General features: G+C 45.7%; 1 protein-coding gene across 3 annotated transcripts in view; it reads right to left on the bottom strand.

Annotated features, from left to right (window-relative positions):
* Positions 1-21,608, bottom strand: part of TELO2 (telomere maintenance 2) — a 59,048-nt gene that overhangs the window by 2,543 nt on the left and 34,897 nt on the right. For all 3 annotated transcript variants that reach the window (XM_068131196.2, XM_078787063.1, XM_078787062.1), the window contains 2 exons: positions 13,093-13,485; positions 9,201-10,637 (listed from right to left, as the gene is read on the bottom strand). In XM_068131196.2, the coding sequence (XP_067987297.1) occupies positions 9,201-10,637; positions 13,093-13,485 (1,830 nt within the window). The remainder of the gene's footprint in view (positions 1-9,200; positions 10,638-13,092; positions 13,486-21,608) is intronic.

Below are 21,608 nucleotides of genomic sequence, written 5' to 3'. Positions count from 1 at the left end.
AAAACATAATAATAGGAGCGGGAGACAAGAGGGGGAGAGAGAAGAGCGCACAAGCACAGCAGAGAACAGGGGCATCGGGAGATCTGTGGGAGTGATAGGGCTTGGGAGGGAGGAGGAGGCATGGGAAGGGGGGGGGGGGGGGTGGGAGAAGTATAAAACACATGGACACTGCAAGGACTTCCAGGAAAGAAGTTGGTATTTCAAAAAAGTGGATCTGGGACGAAATTAGCGGGGGGAGAAAAGATCAAGGTCTTGGATGGGGGAAGATAAGAGATGGTGGTGAACAGCTGTTTTAAAGAACTGGAGGGAGGAGTGGGATTGAAAAGAGTGAGGGAATTTGTTCCAGAGGCGGGAGAAAAGAGGAATGAAGGAGTGAAGGTGAGCAGAGAGTCTTGATTTTGGCAGTTTAACCATAAACAACATGCATTTTGAGGCCATTTTACCTGCCAGAGCGGGGGCTAGCCTTGCGGTCCCCATGACAATCTTCTCCATCTTGCCCTGTTTTCTGCATCTCTCCTTGTTAACCCCCTTGCCCGCATTTCTTCTTCCACCATCTTCAGCCAAGTCTTTCTCGGTCTTCCCCATCCTCTACTTCCTTCTACATTCATTTCCATCACTCTCCTCAACCAGTCACTTTCATCCTTCCTCAACACATGACCAAACCATCTCAACCTGTTCCTCTTCACAGCATCCATCACAGGCTCTATCCCATCATCTTTCGCAATTCATTTGTCTTCCTCTCTCTCAATGATACTCCACACATCCATCGAACCATTCGCATTTCCACCCTTTCCAGCCTTCGTTGCTGCTCGACGTTCATTACCCATGTCTCGCTCCCATAAATCATAACACTTCTCACACATGCAGCATACACCTTTCCCTTCAGCTTCAACGACACTCCCCTCCTCATCAGCACGCCACTCAGTTCCCGAAACTTCTTCCATTCACATCTCACTCGAGCAACCGTTGCCGAGTCCGATCCACCTTCTCCATTCAGCATGTCTCCGAGGTAGCAAAATGTTTTCACACCTTCCAGCTTCATGCCGTCTCCAAGATCCAACTCAACATTTCCTCCATCTGCAGCTCCCTCTGTGCACACCTTACATTTGAATGTAGCTGCCACACTGGTTAATGACCCTCTCAGACCACTACATTTTTGATGAACCCACTCAGCGCACATTGTACATTGAATGGAGTTCACTACGACAGTACGACACCCTTCCTGCACACAGCACACGGCCACTTCCCAGTTCTTTCCACCTCACCACGTGCTTTACCACTTGCCATCACCTTCGTCTTTCCGATATTCACCTTCAGACCTTTTGCCGCTACATCAGGGATCATATACATTCCTTCCACTTGTTCATCTTTTCCTTCAGTCCATCCATACTTTCCGCAATCAACACCAGATCATCTGCATACAACAACTCCCACGGTAAACCCTCCTTTACGTTCTGAGCCAGCACCTCCATCACAGCTACAAATAGTAGTGGACTTAGTACCGACCCCTGATGCACTCCCACCTTCACCTCAAACTCACCACTGTTCCCGTCCTTCGTCCTTACAGCTGTGTGCGCTCTTTTGTACATTGCCATCACTACTCTGATCAACAATTCCTCCACTCCTAACTTCCTCAATGCCCATGTCACTACTTCATGTGGAACCCTATCGAATGCTTTCTCCAGATCAACAAACCCAAGAAACAACTTATTCCTCTTCTCCATGTACTTCTCCTGCAACTGCCTCACAATAGAAAGCGCGTCTGTCGTTCCTCTTCCAGGCATAAATCCAAACTGCATTTCATCCATCTTCACTTTCTTCCTTATCCTCCTCTCCAACACCCTTTCCAATACCTTCATTCCATGCTCCAATAACTTTATCGCTCGATACGAGCCACAGTCCAAAGGGTCACATTTCCCCTTGTATAGTATAGAGGGACGACGGCACTCAGTTCCCAATCCACTGGAATGCGGCCTTGTTTCACCACCAGATTACAGATCTCTGTCATTCTCTTCACACCCCAACTTCCTGCTGCCTTCAACATATCTCCCACAACTCCCGTCGGCCTTCCCGCTTTTCTACTCATCATTGCTTTTATCGCTTCCTCAACTTCCTTCTAAGGTTTATCTTGTCTGCCGGTCCCAAAACTGGGTTACTCTCTATGTTGCCATCCCATTCATTCACTGCATTCAACAGCATTTCCATATATCTCTTCCATCTTCCTTTAATTCCATCTGGGTCCACAACGATTTGGCCCACTTCATCCTTCAAGCAACTCACCCCCATCACACCTCTCTTTCGCTATCTGCTTTGCAATCCTGAATACCGCTCTCTGACCGTGTTCCGAATCCAAGCGTTCTCCGTTCATTTTCCTACATGCCTCCTGCGCCTTTGCTACCTCTTTCTTTGCAGCCTTCTTGGCTGCCTTATAACTTTCATGCTCTGCTTTTTCTGCCCCCACGCCCTTCGCCTTCTACCACTCATTGAACTTCTTCCTCTTCTCGTCAATCCTCTTTCCAACTTCATCATCCCACCACCATGTTTCCGAGTGCCTCGGTGGTCCTTTTGTCCATCCACTTACCTCACCAACGGCTCCCAACAGACTATCTTTCATTGACATCCAACCACTTTCAAGCTCAACCACATCATCCTCTACCATACTCAGCCTCTCTTTTAATGCCTCCCTTACTGTCACCTCTTTCAACCTCCACACCTTCATTCTCGGTTGGTACTTCACCCGCCGAGCTCTCCTCGCACCTTTCACCCTGACGTCACAGACAACCAAGTGGTGCTGTGAAACAGCCTCCTCCCCCGGGATCACCTTTGTGTCCCGGCGGTGCCCCCTATCTCACCTACGCACCATCAGGTAGTCAACGGTTGTCGTCGACCCACCTGATGTGTATGTAACAAGCTTATTATCCTCTTTCTGGAACTGAGTACAGGCAGTCCCCGGGTTACGAACGCCAGACTTACGAACGTCTGTATTTACGTACCAACCTCTGTGAAGCCTATTTTTTTTTTTTTTTAGTTTTTTTTTCCAGTTTTTTTGTTGTGTACAGAATCGAGGCTCGTGAAAGAGCTAACATTTATCACACAGAATAAAAATCAAACAGACACAAAGTATATAATAAGGGGAGCGGTAGACAAGATAAATATGAGAAAAGCTCTGTTCAAGCCACCCTTGATGTTTACTTCAAGAAAATTGACCAGCACCCGGTCCATCCTCTCCAGCACCAGGTCCATCCTCTCCAACACCAGGCCCATCATCTCGGAGAGATATATCAAGGCATGATCGTTTCAAGGTTTGCAAGACATCAATTGGAACGAGAGTAAGTGTTAACCTTTAATCATTATCTTTTCTTTTTTATCTCAACAGTTTAAGAAATGTTTTTCATGTTTTTTATACTTATAGATGTTTTAGGTAAAATATATACTATATACCAAGACAAACATTTGACTAATTGACACGAGATGTGAACCGTACGTAACTGTTCCGACTTGCATACAAATTCGACTTACAGACAGACTTAAAAACGGAACTCGTTTGTAACCCGGGGACTGCCTGTATTACAAATCAACAAATCAGCTCCATCAGCAAATTCCAAAATCCTTTCACCTTCTCCATTTCTCACACCATATCCGTAACCCCCATGAACTCCCTCAAAACCGTCCATACTCCTTCCCACATGTCCATTTAGGTCTCCTCCTACCACAACAACTTCCTCATCTTTCACATTTTCCATCAGCTTCTCCATGGCACACCAGAACTTGTCCTCTTCATCGCTCCGACCAACCTGCGGAGCATATCCCGAGATGACGTTCACCAAGAGCTTTCCAATCATCATTTTCACCATCATCAACCTATCACTCACTCCAGTCACACTCACCACACTGTCTACAAACTCCTCAGAAAACAGGACACCAACGCCATGCATGCCCTCTGGGCACCCTTGCCACACAAACTTGTATTTCTGTCCCTGCCTACCCTTCACCATTCTCACACCACTTCCCTTCCATCTCGTCTCTGGCACACAACATATGTCCACTCTTCTTCTGACCAATACTTCCACCACTTCTCCTGATCTCCCTGTCATTGTCCCTACATTCCATGTCCCAAACCTCAGAAACCGATCTCCACTTCGGGCATCAGACGTTTCGTCATCATAAATGGAGTGATTTCCACCCTTGCTTCGATCGGGTTCCCCACCTTGAGTTTTGACGAGGGAGTGGGGTCCCCCACGGGGTACTTCGGGCTGTACCCTGCTTCTCCATTAACCATAAGAGGGTTGCATTTGGGTGGTGTATAATGCAGGAATTTGTCATTTGTTCAGGGTGCGGGCGATAGCTCGCCTACTCTTCGCGAGCATTGATGAATTGATGAATCACGCGAGCATTGATGAATCGTTGAATCAAATCACATTGATGAATCACCTTGGCAGTTTATAGCTCGGTCGGGATTCAAACCCAGGTCATGTAGTTGTAATTGTATGTAGTATGTAGTTGTAGTATGTAGTTGTAATTGTCATGGTTCTCTTTTAGAGCCAATGTTTTTCTGGCCGGATGCCCTTCCTGACACCAACCCTTTCAGTCGCCTCTTACGACACGCAGGGATACGGTGTACCTATTCTAAACTGGGGTACACACCGGGTGGCAGTTTAACCATAAGAGGGTTGCATTTGGGTGGTGTATAATGCAGGAATTTGTCATTTGTTCAGGGTGCGGGCGATAGCTCGCCTACTCTTCGCGAGCATTGATGAATTGATGAATCACGCGAGCATTGATGAATCGTTGAATCAAATCACATTGATGAATCACCTTGGCAGTTTATAGCTCGGTCGGGATTCAAACCCAGGCGAGACAGCTTAGAGGTGAGTGTGCGTGTCTCCAGAGTCGAGGCCATCCAGTCAGCCCAGAAGGATTTTTTATTTGATTTGATTTACCATACTCTTTCGAGTGTTAGTGCTGCTGAAGCAGTTCCTGGTAATGCATTTACTGGGTGGTTTGCCATTGCCTTCCCAGCGTTATTTGTCCGTGCTCTATCCATTTAAATGCTAAGCATCAAGCAAGGAAGCAGCATGTACCAATTTTAAAGATTTTGGTGTAACTCGGCTGGGGTTTGAACTGGCCTCCCAAACCCAGAACGGATGCTCTAACCATTACACCACCGAGTCTGGACAAGGACATTATTAGATATTAATGTACATTAATTACAAGGGAATCAATAGACAAATGGCAAACATACATGGTACCGGTATACGGATTTGACCATCGGTTCCCCACATCATAAGGCAGGGTTTCAGATGGGAATGCTAAAAAAGTCAACCCTATAAATGCACAAATACAGACAGCCCCAGATTTGACCCCTTGTCGGTATATTTTCTGTGCATTTCGAATGAGCAGTGCCTGCTCTTCCCACCAAGAAAGTGCTTGCCTTAAGAGTATAGAAAAAGGAGTTAGTTCATCTTAATTGGAAACAAAACAAATGAAAACTCGAACGACACTCTTCGACGTTACGTCAACCGATATGCCCCCACCCACATTATTAAATCATTGTACATACTTGTACCAAGTTTGATTTAAATCCATTCAGCTGTTCTCAAGTATCACATTTTTACCTGACCTCTGACCTGGGGCGTAGGGCTCAAGTATCACCATCTGACATGAGGACCGCAAGGCTAACCCCTGCTCTAGCAGGGAAAATGGCCTTAAAATGCCTGTTGTGTTTTGTTGTATGACCTCTGACCTCACCAAAATCACAATATCACCTAACTCCTCACCTTTGATGCCAAAATATAATCAGTTCATCTTTGCATCATTATATTATATACTTATACCAAGTTTATTCAAAATCCAATCACTTGTTCACAAGTTGGCATGGTAACATAATTTTTACTTAACATGACCTCTGATCTTTGACCTCTTGACCCCAAAATTGAATCAGTTCATGTTTACATCATTATGCATACCTGTACCAAGTTTGATTTAAATCCCTTCAGCTGTTCTCAAGGCACCCATTTTTACCTGACATGATCTCTGCCCTCTTTATGCCATAATCGAATCAGTTCATCTTTACCTCATTATACAGTCACATGAAAAAGTAAGTACACCCCATGTAAAGTTTTGACTTTTTCCAACATATTTCAACATACAGCTATTTGATCTTCATTTCAACAATATTGATAGATAAAGGTGATATAATATAACAAATATCATGAAACATTTGCATTTTGTAGTCCATTGTATAATTTAAATAAACATAAATGCAAATATCACATGTGGAAAAAGTAAGTACACCCTTGGCTCTAATAGGTGGTATTGCCCCTTGGCAGAAACAACCCCAAGTCGGCGTTTCTTACAACTGTCTACCAGTCTCTGACATCGACTGGGAGAAATTTTTGCCCACTCCTCCATGCAGAATTCTTTCAGCTGTGCGATGTTTGAGGGGTTTCTTGCATGCACAGCTCGTTTCAAATCCCCCCACAACATCTCGATGGGATTTAGATCCGGGGTTTGACTTGGCCATTCCAGAACCCTCCATTTCTTTCTTTTCAGCCATTCCTTGGTGGATTTACTGGTATGTTTAGGGTCATTGTCATGTTGCAAGGTCCACCTTCGGTTGAGCTCAACTTTCCGACAGATGGCCTCACATTATCCTCAAGCACCCTCTGGTACAATGAAGAATTCATAGTGGATTCTATGATGGTGAGCTGCCCAGGCCCTGATGCAGCAAAGCTGCCCCAAACCATAATATTTCCACCACCATGCTTTACAGTTGGTATCAGGTTCTTGTGGTCAAATGCTGTCTTTGGTTTTCGCCAAACATGTCTTCTGGTACTGTGGCCAAATAGCTCGACCTTTGACTCATCTGTCCAGAGCACATTGTTCCAGAAGTGCTGGTCTTTGCCTAGGTGTTCATTGGCAAACTTTAGTCTTGCCCTGGTGTTCTTTCTGGACAGCAAAGGTTTCCTCCTGGCACACCTCCCATCAAATTTGTGCAGCCTCTTTCTAATGGTAGACTCATGCACTTTGACATCAACAGTGGCAAGAGCTACCTGTAGGTCCCGTGATGACATTCTGGGGTTCTTCGAAACTTCTTTCAGCATCTTGCAGTCTGCTCTCGGGGTGAACTTGCTGGGGCGGCTTGGCCTGAACAAGATGGCAGTTGTTTGGAATCTTCTCCACTTGTAGATGATCTTCCGGACAGTCGAATGATTGATTTCAAATTGTTTGGAGATCATTTTAAATCCCTTCCCAGACTCGGCGCATCTATAACCTTCTTTCTGAAGGCCTCAGAGAGCTCTTTTGATCTAGGCATGGTGACGCCGCACACTTCAACAACAAAGAGAAAACCAAACTAAATGTCTTATTTTTTTCTTTTTCTTTTTTTTTGTATACAGAATCGAGGCTCGTGAAAGAGCTAACATTTATCACAAAAATAGATCAAAGAGACAAACAAACAAAGTATATAAAAAGGGGAGTGGTAGACAAGATGGGGAGAGAAGGGGAAGCACATAAACACAACATTTGAGAGCAGGGACATCGGGAATGTGTGGGAGGGAGAGGGATTTGGGGAGGGCGGCGTGGGAAGGGGGGGGGGGGGGTGGGTGAAGTATAAACACAGTACACCAAGGACTTCCAGGAAAGAAGTTGGTATTTCAGAAAAGTGGATTTTGGGTGAAATTAGCAGGGGTAGAAAAAAATCAAGGTTTTGGATGGGGGAAGATAAGAGATGGTGGTGAACAGCTGTTTTAAAGACCTGGAGGGAGGAGTGGGATTGAAGAGAGTGAGGGAGTTTGTTCCAGAGGCGGGAGAAAAGAGGAATGAAGGAGTGAAGGTGAGCAGAGAGTCTTGATTTTGGCAGTTTAACCATAAGAGGGTTGCAGGCAGATCTTGTGCGACCTGTAGGAATATTTGGGGGACAGAGCCCAGAGAGAGCTGGAGGAGCAAGGCCAGAGAGGAGTCGGTAGAAGACAGAAAGACCACCAACCTGCCTGCGGTGAGTAAGTGAAAGGCCCTCGGAGGTAGCTTCATCGCAGGAGATTCCAATGATTCTGAAAGCTTTGGTTTCAACAGCGTGAAGCCGAGCTAGGTATGAGGCAGGAGCACCAGCCCAGAGGGGGGAACAGTATTCCTTTGAGCTGCGGATGAAAGCCTTATATGTGGTGAGCTCAGGTGTGCCAAGGAAGGACTTCGCACGACAGAGGATGCCCAGTCAGCGAATGGCTTTGGAGGCCAGATTTGAAATGTGATTTTCCCAGGAAAGGTCGTGGCAGATAGTGAGACCCAAAAGCTTGAGTGACAGAACTTCTTGGAGAGGATTATTCAGAAAGTGGATGGGAGGGTTGTCCAGTCGGTCTTTTCGGAGAGACATCGTAAGAGTGTGAGATTTGTCAGGATTGAAAGACATGTTCCACTTGTTTGACCAGTCTGTGATTTTGTCCAGGTCTGCAGAGAGTGAGGAGGCTGCAGACTGCCGATCTGAGGGATGAGGAATGGAGCGGCAGAGAGTGGAGTCATCAGCAAAGAGATAGAGAGGATTTTCAAGAGAGTCGGAGAGATCATTGATGAGGACCAGAAAAAGCACAGGGCCCAGAACACTGCCTTGGGGAACTCCAGCCTGAACAGGAAGAGATGAGAGAAACGCATTCAGGGCCACACGTTGACTATGACTAGAGAGGAAGTCCGCCAGCCATGCGTGGAGATTTAAGTCAACTGTCTGAGGATTAAATCAGACAGGTTCCTCCAAGATCCTCTCCAATGATGTTCTAATCATTTGCACCTGAGCTGGTGCACCTGATTCTAATTTTAGGTATTTGTAGTGATAAATGTAGGGGTGTACTTACTTTTTCCACATGCGAAATTTGCATTTATGTTTATTTAAATTATACAATGGACTACAAAAAGTAAATGTTTCATGATATTTGTTATATTATATTACCTTTATCTGTCAATATTGTTGAAATGAAGATCAAATAGCTGTATGTTGAAATATGTTGAATAAGTCAAAACTTTACATGGGGTGTACTTACTTTTTCACATGACTGTACATGCCTGCACCAAGTTTGACTAAGATCCCTTCAGCCTTTCTCAAGTTATCGTGTTAACGAAAACCTATCACGGACGGATGGACAGACGGACAGCCCAAAAACATAATGCCTCTGGCAACTTAGTCGGCAGAGGCATAAAAAAAACGCACAAACCTCAGTTCCAGCAAAGCCCCGAGTCAAAGAAAAGTAGAATGTTGATGCCAGTGCTCCAAATCTGTTTGGTGAAGCAGTTGCATTTTCCTGTTTTTGCCTTCCAAAATAACGGGTTTTGTTTTCAACTCGTCGTCTCACCAACTCCTGCCATTTCTCAGGTCCTTCATCACCTTTAACTTCTGCAGTAACACAAGTTGACTCAAGCACTGCTCTGTCAGTTTCTGGTCCTGGTAATGAAGCAAGTTTTAGGGCCGCTGTACTGAGGGTATCTAATGCTTCAAAACGCTGCCGCAGGTTGTAGTTTGAGGCGAAAACCTGGGCCGAGAGGAATTCTGCCGCAGGACCTGGATTGGCAATGACAGCTGCCACCATGGCTTCTTTTCGGGCATCCCAGAAAGTCTTTGAGCAGGAGGATGTTTGTACGGGTAAAGAACTTCTATCTTGGATTTGTACTGCAGAAGAGGAAGATACGGAAGCAGAGCTGCGATCGTGGTCTTCTTCTTCGTCAGAATCAGGCCAACCACGATCCTCAAGATACAAGAGAGACTTTAGTATTTCAACAGCAAGCTCTTTGGCAACTCCTTGCTCACCACAAAGCAGGCCCGGTGCAGCACGTAGGGCTGAGGCTGCTACAAGGGGATCTTCAGACCTCAGCCTTTCAAGACAGGCACGGAGATGATGAGGTTTTGGTGGTCCACTTTTGCCTCGCACATCATCTGAAAGGTCATAGGCCTCAAACTCTTCATCGTCACTGTCCAATTTCTCAGAATCCACAATTTTGTCAGGATTCATGTTGAGTTTATCCAAGTTTGTATGAGCAGTGGCTGCAACTTTTCCTTCAGGAGCTTGGTCAGCATTGCATACTTCTGAATTTGCAATGCTTATAAGAGGTGTTACAACCAATTCCTTGCTGCAGGTGACCGTGGACATCATTTCACTGCCTGATTCTTCACCATCCCAATCATCACCATGCTCAAGCCATTGCTGTCCCAACCTAGCCCATTTATCCATTTCCTTACCCTCAGGTCCATCAAAGATATCAAATTCTGATGACGGGACAACCTCTGGGCTCAAAGTCTGAGCAGTGTGAGCTGCCACTGCCAAGCCAAGACGCAGGAGCGCAGCATTTGCACTCTCCAATCTCAAGGCAGCTCCACGTGATGCAGCATTCAGGAATTCGACCTGCAAACCAGGTCTACAAGATTGTGCCAGAAGAGCAAGGCCAAAGACAAGTGCTCGAGCTAGAGATTCTTGCAGCTCATAGGAGGCCAAATTGGCTGTTTGATTGGTGGCCCAAGCAGAAAATATCTCTTTCAATGCTTTTTGAAGTAAAGGACCTTGACCATTGGGTCGTGCCAGGTAAGGAAACAGAGAGCCAATGATATTGGAGGACAATGGACGACGAAGGATAAGGGAATGTGACAGCAAAGACCTGACCTGATGGTGAAAACAAAGGGTGGAATAATCAGACAGCAGCATCAAATACCAGTACTGTAATTGAAAGAAGAAAAACAGCATCAGGTACCTCCACCTTAGAGAGTTATAATTATGCATTGATCCTGTAAGATTGCCTGTTGTTGATCCATGTTGTTGATAAGATCCATGTAAGATCAAGATAAAATGCCTGTTGTTGTATCATGTAAGATTACATTTTATATCAACCATTGTTACACTTACAGTTCAGATTACTTTGGGGCAGATTGCAAAGACAAAAAAAGTTTTTTTGGCACATTTGGTCTCATACTTTTGGAGTATTGCATATGCATTGGGCAAGTCCTTCACGAACCGGCTGGCCAGGCCTGACTGACTGACTGACTGACTGACATTCGACTCTGGTTAGGGCAGGAATTTGGAATATATTCATGGTGCAGGCGAAAGCTCGCGAACACTTCACAAAGGACTCGCCAGCATACTGGGATTTTTAACGTCCACCAACTAATGCTGGCAGCCGAGAAGTCCAGTTTAAGGTCCATCCGAGGGACGGCACACACACTGATGAATCGCTGACTGTGAAATACAGGGATGGCAGTTTGTCGGTGGGTCGTGATTCAAACCCAGGCTAGACACCTTTGAGGTGAGTGTGCGTACCTCCAAATCATCCTGCCAGCCCCATTGATAACCATTTAAACACCGATTATTACAAGATGCATTATAGGCCATATACATATTATGTAAGCAAGGGTGATGGTGAAGTATGAAATAAAAATCTGGGAAAACAGAGTAAATAAAAAAAAGAAAGAGGATAAGGAAAAAGAATATAGAGAAGTTTGAAAGGAGGAAGGAGACAGGGGCAAAATATGTTGGGAAATGATTGGAGTGAAGGAATTGAAAAAGAGGTTTATACGTAGCACCTCATAGGTTTGACAGGAAGGATTGAGAATTCTGCTATTATTGCCAACTCTATATTCAAATGTACCATTGTATTTAAGAGTGCATTCGATAGGGTTCCACGCAAAGTATTGACATGGGCATTGAGGAAGTTAGGAGTGGAGGAATGGTTGATCAGAGTAGTGATGGCAATGTACAAAAGAGCGCGCACAGCTGTAAGGACGAAGGCCGGGAACAGTGCTGAGTTTGAGGTGAAGGTGGGAGTGCATCAGGGGTCGGTACTAAGTCCACTACTATTTGTAGCTGTGATGGAGGTGTTGGCTCAGAACATAAAGGAGGGTTTACCGTGGGAGTTGTTGTATGCAGATGATCTGGTGTTGATTGCGGAAAGTATGGATGGACTGAAGGAAAAGATGAAGTGGAAGGAATGTATGGAGACAAAAGGTCTGAAGGTGAATATCGGAAAGACGAAGGTGATGGCAAGTGGTAAAGCATGTGGTGAGGTGGAAAGAACTGGGAAGTGGCCGTGTGCTGTGTGCTGGAAGGGTGTCAGAGTGAACTCCATTCAATGTACAATGTGCGCTGAGTGGGTTCATCAAAAATGTAGTGGTCTGAGAGGGTCATTTACCAGTGTGGCAGCTACATTCAAATGTAAGGTGTGCACAGAGGGAGCTGCAGATGGAGGAAATGTTGAGTTGGATCTTGGAGACGGCATGAAGCTGGAAGGTGTGAAAACATTTTGCTACCTCGGAGACATGCTGAATGGAGAAGGTGGATCAGACTCGGCAACGGTTGCTCGAGTGAGATGTGCATGGAAGAAGTTTCGGGAACTGAGTGGCGTGCTGATGAGGAGGAGAGTGTCGCTGAAGCTGAAGGGAAAGGTGTATGCTGCATGTGTGAGAAGTGTTATGATTTATGGGAGCGAGACATGGGTAATGAACGTAGAGCAGCAACGAAGGCTGGAAAGGGTGGAAATGCGAATGGTTCGATGGATGTGCGGAGTATCGTTGAGAGAGAGGAAGACAAATGATGAATTGCGAAAGATGATGGGAATATTGCCTGTGATTGATGCTGTGAAGAGGAACAGGCTGAGATGGTTTGGTCATGTGTTGAGGAAGGATGAAAGTGACTGGTTGAGAAGAGTGATGGAAATTGATGTAGAAGGAAGTAGAGGACGGGGAAGACCGAGAAAGACTTGGCTAAAGATGGTGGAAGAAGAAATGCGGGCAAGGGGGTTAACAAGGAGATGCAGAAAATAGGGCAAAATGGAGAAGATTGTCATGGGGACCGCAAGGCTAACTCCCGCTCTAGCAGGGAAAATGGCCTTAAAATGCATGTTGTTGTTGTTGTTGCGTATTTAAGAGTGCTGATGCAGTCTTCCAGCTATCCAGTCAAATTATTTAATTCTCAGGCAAGGTTAATTTAATAAAGCTTTCCTCGGGTGCAGGACAAATGCCCCATAAAGCAGAACGTGGACAGAACTATTAATAACCCTTGCAAGTCGTCCTCTTAAAAGCAAGATCAACCACAACTGCTGAATTTTTTTCTTTAAGACAAAGTTCACCTTTGCACTGCGTTCAAGCAGCCCACCAAACAGCAAGGCCAGCTGTGCTGGCCGTGGACCAAGCTGCAGAAGTCCCAACACGACTGGGCCAGCCCAACGATCGGGTAACGTCTCAAACAGGCCTGGTATATTGAGGGACAGCAGGGGTGTTAGCACCTGGGTGGAATGGCCAAGTGTGCAAACCTTGCCTAAAAGGGAGACAACGAAGGCTGGGATAGGATGAATGCCAACAGAGGCAACTTGGGCAATAGCATTGCCCAGTGACAGGAAGTACGCTGAAGGCTCGAGGGAAACTGGCGGGGGACGGCCAGCAAGGCTGTTGGCTGTGAGATCTGGTAAGGAACAAAGCCGCGAGAGAAGAGATTCAAGTGGAACTGGTGAAACGTTGTCAGGCTGCAGAAAAAGAACAACATTTATAAATACCTGCATTCATATACAAATGCCTTAACATACAAAAATGTATTTGAATGCACATAAAAAAAAATTGAGCAACGCCCTCCTGGTTAAACCCTCAAAATTCAGGCTTTACGCACACCTTAACACTTTTCTCCTGTTTGAGCAACTGCCTTTTGGAAAATGGTCAAGTGCACTCTTTTAGCAGGGTTCCATGTAAGCAGTGTACCACAGTATCATATCATCCCCAATCCCAAACCACTTAAACACAGGTTACTATTTTTTCAGAGGGTGTTCCTCTCTAAACCCTCTCCTACTTCAAATATATAAATACATATATACATTTACATATACACACACATACAGTGCATTCAGAAAGTATTCAGACCCCTTCACTTTTTTCACATTTTGTTATGTTGCAGCCTTATGCTGAAATCGTTTAAATTCATTTTTTCCCACATCAATCTACACTTAATACCCCATAATGACAAAGAGAAAACAGGATTTTAGAAAGTTTTGCAAATTTATTAAAATAAAAAAAACTGAAATATCACATTGACATAAGTATTCATACCCCTTTGCTATGACACTTGAAATTTAGCTCAGGTGCCTCCCATTCCTCTTGATCATCTTTGAGATGTTTCGACACCTTGATTTGAGTCCACCTGTGGTAAATTCAATTGATTTGACATGATTTGGAAAGGCACACACCTGTCCATATAAGGTCTCACAGCTGACAATGCATATCAGAGCAAAAACCAAGCCATGAGGTCGAAGGAACTGCCTGCGGAGCTCAGAGACAGGATTGTGTCGAGGCACAGATCTGGGGAAGCCTACAAAAAAATTTGGGAACCTTCAATGCAGCAGGAGAGCACAGTGGCCTCCATAATTCTTAAATGGAAGAAGTTTGGAACAACCAGGACTCTTCCTAGAGCAGGCCGCCCGGCCAAACTGAGCAATCGGGGGAGAAGGGCCTTGGTAATAGAGGTGACCAAGAACCCGATGGTCACTCTGGCTGAGCTCCAGAGATCCTGTGTGGAGATGGGAGAAACTTCCAGAAGGACAACCATCACTGCAACACCACACCGATCTGGGCTTTATGGCAGAGTGGCCAGACAGAAGCCAAACAGTTCAATCTTGGTTTCATCAGACCACAGAATCTTGTTTCTCATAGTCCGAGAGTCCTTTAGGTGCTTTTTTGCAAACTCCAAGCGGGCTTTCATGCGTCTTTCACTGAGGAGAGGGTTCCGTGCTTGGCTTATATAGATAGGTGTGTGCCTTTCCAAATCATGTCCAATCAATTGAATTTACCACAGGTGGACTCCAATCACAGTGTAGAAACATCTCAAAGATGATCAAGAGAAATGGGAGGCACCTGAACTAAATTTCAAGTGTCATAGCAAAGGGTATGAATACTTATGTCAATGTGATATTTCAGTTTTTTCTTTTTAATAAATTTGCAAAACTTTCTAAAATCCTATTTTCTCTTTGTCATTATGGGGTATTGAGTGTAGATTGATGAGGGAAAAAATGAATTTAAACGATTGCAGCATGACAAAACGTGAAAAAAGTGAAGGGGTCTGAATACTTTCTGAATGCACTGTGTGTGTGTGTGTGTGTATATATATATATATATATATATATATATATATATATATATATATATATATATATATATATATATATATATATATATATATATATTTTCGGTTTTAGAACCCACACTTTCTTGTAAATATCCCATCATTAAAAGGTTAAAGGTTGCACCCCATAGTTAGGCCACAAGCAACACGTAGGCCACCATAGGACTTCAGTTATTTCATTAGTATGTGTTTAGATAAGGCCGTGTTCCCAATAGTTGAATCTGCGGTGTCAATCAAATAAGAAGTAGGCCCCATTCTGTTCATGTTGCAACCTTCCTCTCCAAGCGACGCCATTACGCGCCCTCCAGTCTGCCCTATGGCCCTCCCAATTTGTTACGCGCCTTTGTTAGCAGCGTTCGCTGCCTTGAGCTGGAGCTCGCTCAAATGCCGCCATAAGACATGAGGTGAGGCCCGGAAAAAGGAGGCGGAACGCCAAGAAGAAGGTGTGGCCACGTCAACTCACCATCAGGGCGTGGCCGGTAAGCCCTCACCAGCCAACCAGGGCTGAAGTAACTTGGCCGACAGGCATGGCTTTTGGGCTCGCAGAGCGTTTTGCTGGTCGAGAGATATAAGCGCGAACACAAAACCCTTTCGCAGGACTTTCTGGACGAATGCGCTTGATTGCTTTGCGACAGGACTTGACCGGGAGAGCGCACCTTTGGCTTACTTTATGAGAGATACTGCGCGGAGGACTTGCCAGCGAGCACATTTACCAAGAGGACTCACAGCGGCAGCGTGCATTACAAAGGACTTCTGGGAGAGAGCGCATTGAGAAAGACTCATGAGAGATACAGCGCGCTGATTAAGAGAACTTTGGAGAGGGGGCGTTTGGCACGCGGGTGCACATATTACGTACGCGATAGGACACCAGCTTCCCCCCGTTATATAAATTGTCCGGTCGCGTTCAACTACACGCGGAGCTGCCTCCCGGGTTTCGCCCGCGGGACCGGAGCCTGGACTGGAGCCGACCGGAGCCTGGACCCCATCGCCGGACCTTCCACCCTACCATCTACAATCCCTGTGTGAGTGTCTGAGACGGGCCTGTTTGTCCTGAGTATATTAAGAATAAGACTGTCTAAGACTGCCCTGTGTGACTGCTTCTTCCTCTTCCTATCCTGTACATGCTTTAGTTTCCTCTTCTCCTTGTACAAATTGTAAATAGATTACTTGTTCTTCCTGGTTTTCCTTTTATCCGATCGCATGTCTTTTCTTCCATTGGGTAAACGTGGCACGATAGGAACCGCTTATAATCGGGTTTATTCCCATTGTTAACGGCTCGGATCACGGATTGCGATTGCTATCCGCTATATTCCATCATATCCGTGGTTCAAGTGGGAGTTATCTCCTTGCTTTATGGCCGGTGGTAGTACTTAGGTAATTGGACTAAGACTCGACCAACAACCCTACTTACCACCGACCGGAAGGAACGTTATAACTTCTAAGGACTCGGGTTGGCCAGATAAAAAGACAAGGGGATTAACCCCCCCTTGATAAGGGGAGCGCCGACGACCGAGATCCGCAACAATATAGTAATGACTTGCGGTTGGGATTAAAATCAAATGCATCCATTTTTAGTTCTCCAACCTTTAATGAGCAAACAAAAACAACTGCTCGACGTTTCGATCAGCAACACGGACAAACGTGCATAAACAGCCCAAGGTGTGGTTTTGAGTGGTGCAACGGTTTTGATGTACAGTATAAATTTGAATGACATGAGTTGTTCCAGAAGGGCATTGATTGGTGGTTCAGTGTCCCCACCCCCTTTTCCCCTTCTATAAGGGAGGGTATAGAGTTGTTTTCCTTTACTCTAGAGAAAGGTCAGTGGATTCACGTTTGTCCGTGTTGCTGATCGAAACGTTGAGCAGTTGTTTTTGTTTGCTCATTCAGGGTTGGAGAACTAAAAATAGATGCATTTGAGACATATGTATGTGTATAGATATATATATATATATATATATATATATATATATATATACTGTATATATATATATATATATATATATATATATATACACAGTGAAACCTTGACTTACGAGTGCACCAACTTACGAGTTTTCCGAGATACGAGCCGTCGCTCGGTCGATTTTTTGCTTTGTGATGCAAGCCGAGATCTGAGTTACGAGCGAGCGAGCTTGGATATAAAACACGTAATGGTCGAAAAACATGAGCGAGGTGTGCGTGTTGTCGACTTGGCGAGGCAGTACGATCGTAGTACTTCTACGATATGTACGATTTTGAAGCAGAAGGAGTCGATAAAGGCTATAACGCCAGCCAAGGGCGTTAAGATTATTTCAAAGCTCCGGACCTCTGTCCATGAAGAGATGGAGAAGTTGTTGTTTGTGTGGTTGACTGAGAAGCAGCTCGCAGGAGATACCGTGACCGAGAGCATCATCTGTGAGAAGGCACGAGACATTTACGGGGATTTGGTGCAGCAGACGGCGGGAACATCAATGGACGAGGCATCGGAAGAGTCATTCAAAGCCAGTCAGGGATGGTTTGATAATTTTAAGAAGAGGACCGGCATTCACTCCGTCGTCAGGCATGGTGAGGCAGCAAGCTCGGATGTGAAGGCAGCTGAAGATTTTATGATAACTTTTGCCGAACTGATAGAAGCCGAAGGATACATCCCCCAGCAAATCTTCAACTGTGACAAGACAGGGCTCTTCTGGAAAAAGATGCCGAGGAGGACGTATATAACGGTAAATACACTTAATAAAACCAGTTTATTTCTTTACATTCTCTGTTATGTACAGTATATATGAGGTCGTGCTTGTTTATACATTATTTGTTATTTATAAAGTACATTTTTCTTATTTAAAAACACGTAACAAAAAAAATTGGTGTGGTTTTTGGGGGGCTGGAATGGATTAATAGCATTTCAATTCATTTTAATGGGGAAATTTAATTTGAGAAACGAGCAAATTGAGTTACGAGCTCGGTCACAGAACGAATTAAACTCGTAAGTCAAGGTTTCACTGTATATATATATATATATATATATATATATATATATATATATATATATATATATATATATATATATATATATATATATATATATATATATATATATATATATAGTTGCGGTTTTGAGATTGTAAATATGACATCATTAAAGGTTAAAGGTTTGCCCCCCAATAGTTAGTCCACAAGCACCACGCAGGCCCACTTGGAATTATTAGTTATGTCAGAGTATGTGAAAGCGTAGGCCATTTCCCTCGTAATATCTGCGTTGTGTAAAGAAATGAGCTTAGGTCCTTTTCATTTTGCGGCCACCCTCCAAATACATCATGGGCATAATCGATCCCGCGCCCCATTTGGCATCCCTCAAGTTTGTTATGCTTTGGCTACCCGCAATTTGTTATGCTTTGGCTGCCAGCAGTGTTCGCTGCCGTTTGTTGGCTCAAAACTAGTCGGGTACCACGAGGTAGGCCTGAAAAGAGAGAGGAGCGCGGGGTCGAGGTGTGGCCGCGTCAAACAGCGCGTCAGAGGCGGTGAGCAACAGCCAACCAGGGATCGGAGGGCATGGCGCGATAGGGCATGGTAAGGGCGCATCTAGCAAGTGCTGGAAGGTTCGCTGGGCAAGGCTATATAAGCGAGAGCACAAAGCCCTTGAAAGGACTGGTGCGACAGGACTTGCAAGGAGGGCTTACAAAGGACTTGTTGGAGAGAACTGATCCGGAGCACTCGCGAGAGGAGGACTGACCCAAAGGAGTTGAGAAGGGAGAGGCGCTTGAGAGAACTTATGCAAGAGAACTGTATTCAGAGGACAGGCGTGCACATGACAGTTTCGGGGAATTGAAGAGCACATTGTGAGCGCATATTGAACTATTCGCTTATTACGTATGCGGCCGCAGCCGCAAGTGTAACCGCCAAAGCTAGCCCTACGGTTCGCTCTGTAATAATCCCGTGCGCGAAAACGACACGCGGAGACACGCGGAAACCTTGGAAATTGTTGCGGATCTCAGCGCCGGCCTTTTACCCTTACCAAGGGGGGATTAGTCCCCTTGTCTTTGACTAGCCGACAGGACCCGGGACCCATGACGTCCTTCCCGGACAGCGTTAAATAGGGTTTTAGGACTAAGAATTTGCTATTACCTAAGTACTAACGCTGCCCAGAAACGAGGAACTACGCCCCGCCCGAATCACGGGTGTTGGTGGATACGCCGAGCGGTAGCGGACCCGTGACCCAAGCCGTTAGCAATGACTAAACCCAATCCAAGCGGTTTTTAATCGTGCCACGCTTACCCAATGGAGGAAATCACTGAAACGGTCGAATTTGGAAGAAAGGAATAACACGATTTATTTACACTTTGTACAATAATCAGAAGAAGAAAACACAGTGCAGCCTTAAACAGTCCAATAACCTGCATGAAACATTCCAATCCGGATTCCGCTCCAACCACAGTACTGAAACTGCTCTCCTCAAAATCACCAACGACCTTCTCTCCTCTGACGCTGGCAACCTCAACATTCTCGTCCTCCTCGACCTCAGCGCTGCCTTTGACACCATCGATCACACCATCCTCCTCACCCGACTTGAATCCACCTTTAACGTTACCGGCACTGCCCTCTCTTGGATTAAATCATACCTCTCTGACAGACGCCAGTTCAACTCCATCAATAACTGAAAATCCCCCACTGCTCCCCTCCCCCAAGGTTCAGTTCTTGGCCCCCTCCTCTTCATCCATTACCTGTCCCCCCTCGGTCACTTAATCCGCCGTCATCGTCTCCAATTCCACTGCTTCGCCGATGACATCCAGCTTTTCATCTCCACCAAGTCTGTCTCCACCGACACCCACTCTATCCTGACAAACTACATCTCTGAAATAAAATCCTGGCTTCAAATCAACTTCCTCAAACTTAACTGTGATAAATCTGAAATAATCATCATTGGCCCAAAAACGCTCACAAAATCCACCCATAACTTTGCCCTCAACATCGACGGTATCCCAGTATCCACCTCCCCTCTCATCCGGAATCTTGGCGTCATCTTTGACCAAACCCTCTCCTTCGACAAATACACTAAACAGATCACAAAGACAGCCTTCTTTCACCTGAAAAACATCGCCCGTCTCCGCTCATCCCTCTCCTCCACGGCTGCAGAAACTCTCATCCACGCCTTCATCACCTCCCGTCTGGACTACTGCAATAGCCTCCTCTATGGTTCACCCTCAACAATCACCAATAAACTCCAATACATTCAGAACTCCACTGCCCGTCTACTCACCCATTCCCGGACCCGCGACCACATCACCCCCGTCCTTTACAAGCTTCACTGGCTCCCCATCTCCCAGAGAATCCAGTACAAAATCCTCCTTGACCTACAAAGCCCTCCATAACCTGGCTGACCTTCTCTCCAGACACACTCCCACCCGCAACCTCCGCTCTCCTGGTACCAACCTCCTGACCCCCCCCCCCCCCCCCCATCCGGACCAAATTCAGATCCTGGGGGGACAGGGCCTTCTCCATCGCTGCTCCCACCCTCTGGAACTCACTACCTCACACCATCAGAGACTCCTCCTCACTCACCACATTCAAAACATCACTCAAGACCCACCTGTTCAGCACTGCATTCAACATTCAACCCACAGCATTTAACCCCTGACTATCACTTCTCCTTCTCCCTCCTTTTGCTTTAAATATTTCCCTATTGATTCTTGTCTTTTTGCAATTGTTGTTTTCATGTTTTGTTATGCATTATGTTTTGCACTCTGTCAAAGCGCCTTTGGGCTTCATGAAAAGCGCTATACAAAATAAATGAATTATTATTATTATTATCTTATTCCCTGGACAAACGGGCCCGTTCACAATCAGACACACTCACACGGGGTTTGCCGTTGACCAGGTCAGCACGTCTCAGGATGGCGTCCAGGCAGCTCGCTCTCCGGTCCCCAACTCGCACCACGAAGCAGATGAAACAGACGGCAGGAGCTCTCCGCGTGTCGTTTTCGCGCACGCGCGCCATTCACCTTCACACAGCGCACCACGGACCTTCCACGAGCGCCCGGGTGACGTCGCGATCCCAAGCGCGCGAAAAATCTTTTCGCGCCAAACCTTTTCGCGCCATACACGCTCCTACTCACCTTCGGGATTCTCTTCTCCTCCAACCGCACCTGCAAACTTTCATTGAGGTTAGGCAGCACGACATCACGATGCGAACACGGACTTTGCACATATTCCATTTCAATCTCCAATTCATGTACTAACTCTGCCGTCTCTTCAACGCCAATTTCCATTATAATTTTTCCATTTTCTTTTTCCTCGACGACCACCGGTGCTAATAAAATTTTCTCTTCTAATTCGGCGGCCGTCGGCTTTTCCATACCCCGTGTCACGATTTCTACCCCGGTCAACTTAACTGCGCTTGGCTCTACCCCGCTCTCCACGCGTTCCTCACGTCGCGCTACCCCGTCGCGTACCAATGCGACTTTCCCGCTCGATCTGCGCCTTGTGTCTTCCCCATTTTTTTTATTTGGC

The sequence above is a fragment of the Myxine glutinosa genome, chromosome 11 (genome assembly GCF_964187855.1).
Source record: "Myxine glutinosa chromosome 11, kmMyxGlut1.1, whole genome shotgun sequence".
In the NCBI taxonomy this organism is placed as follows: Eukaryota; Metazoa; Chordata; class Myxini; order Myxiniformes; family Myxinidae; genus Myxine; species Myxine glutinosa.
The sequence above is the reverse complement of the archived record's forward strand: the minus strand, read 5'-3'. Positions and strand labels throughout refer to the sequence as shown.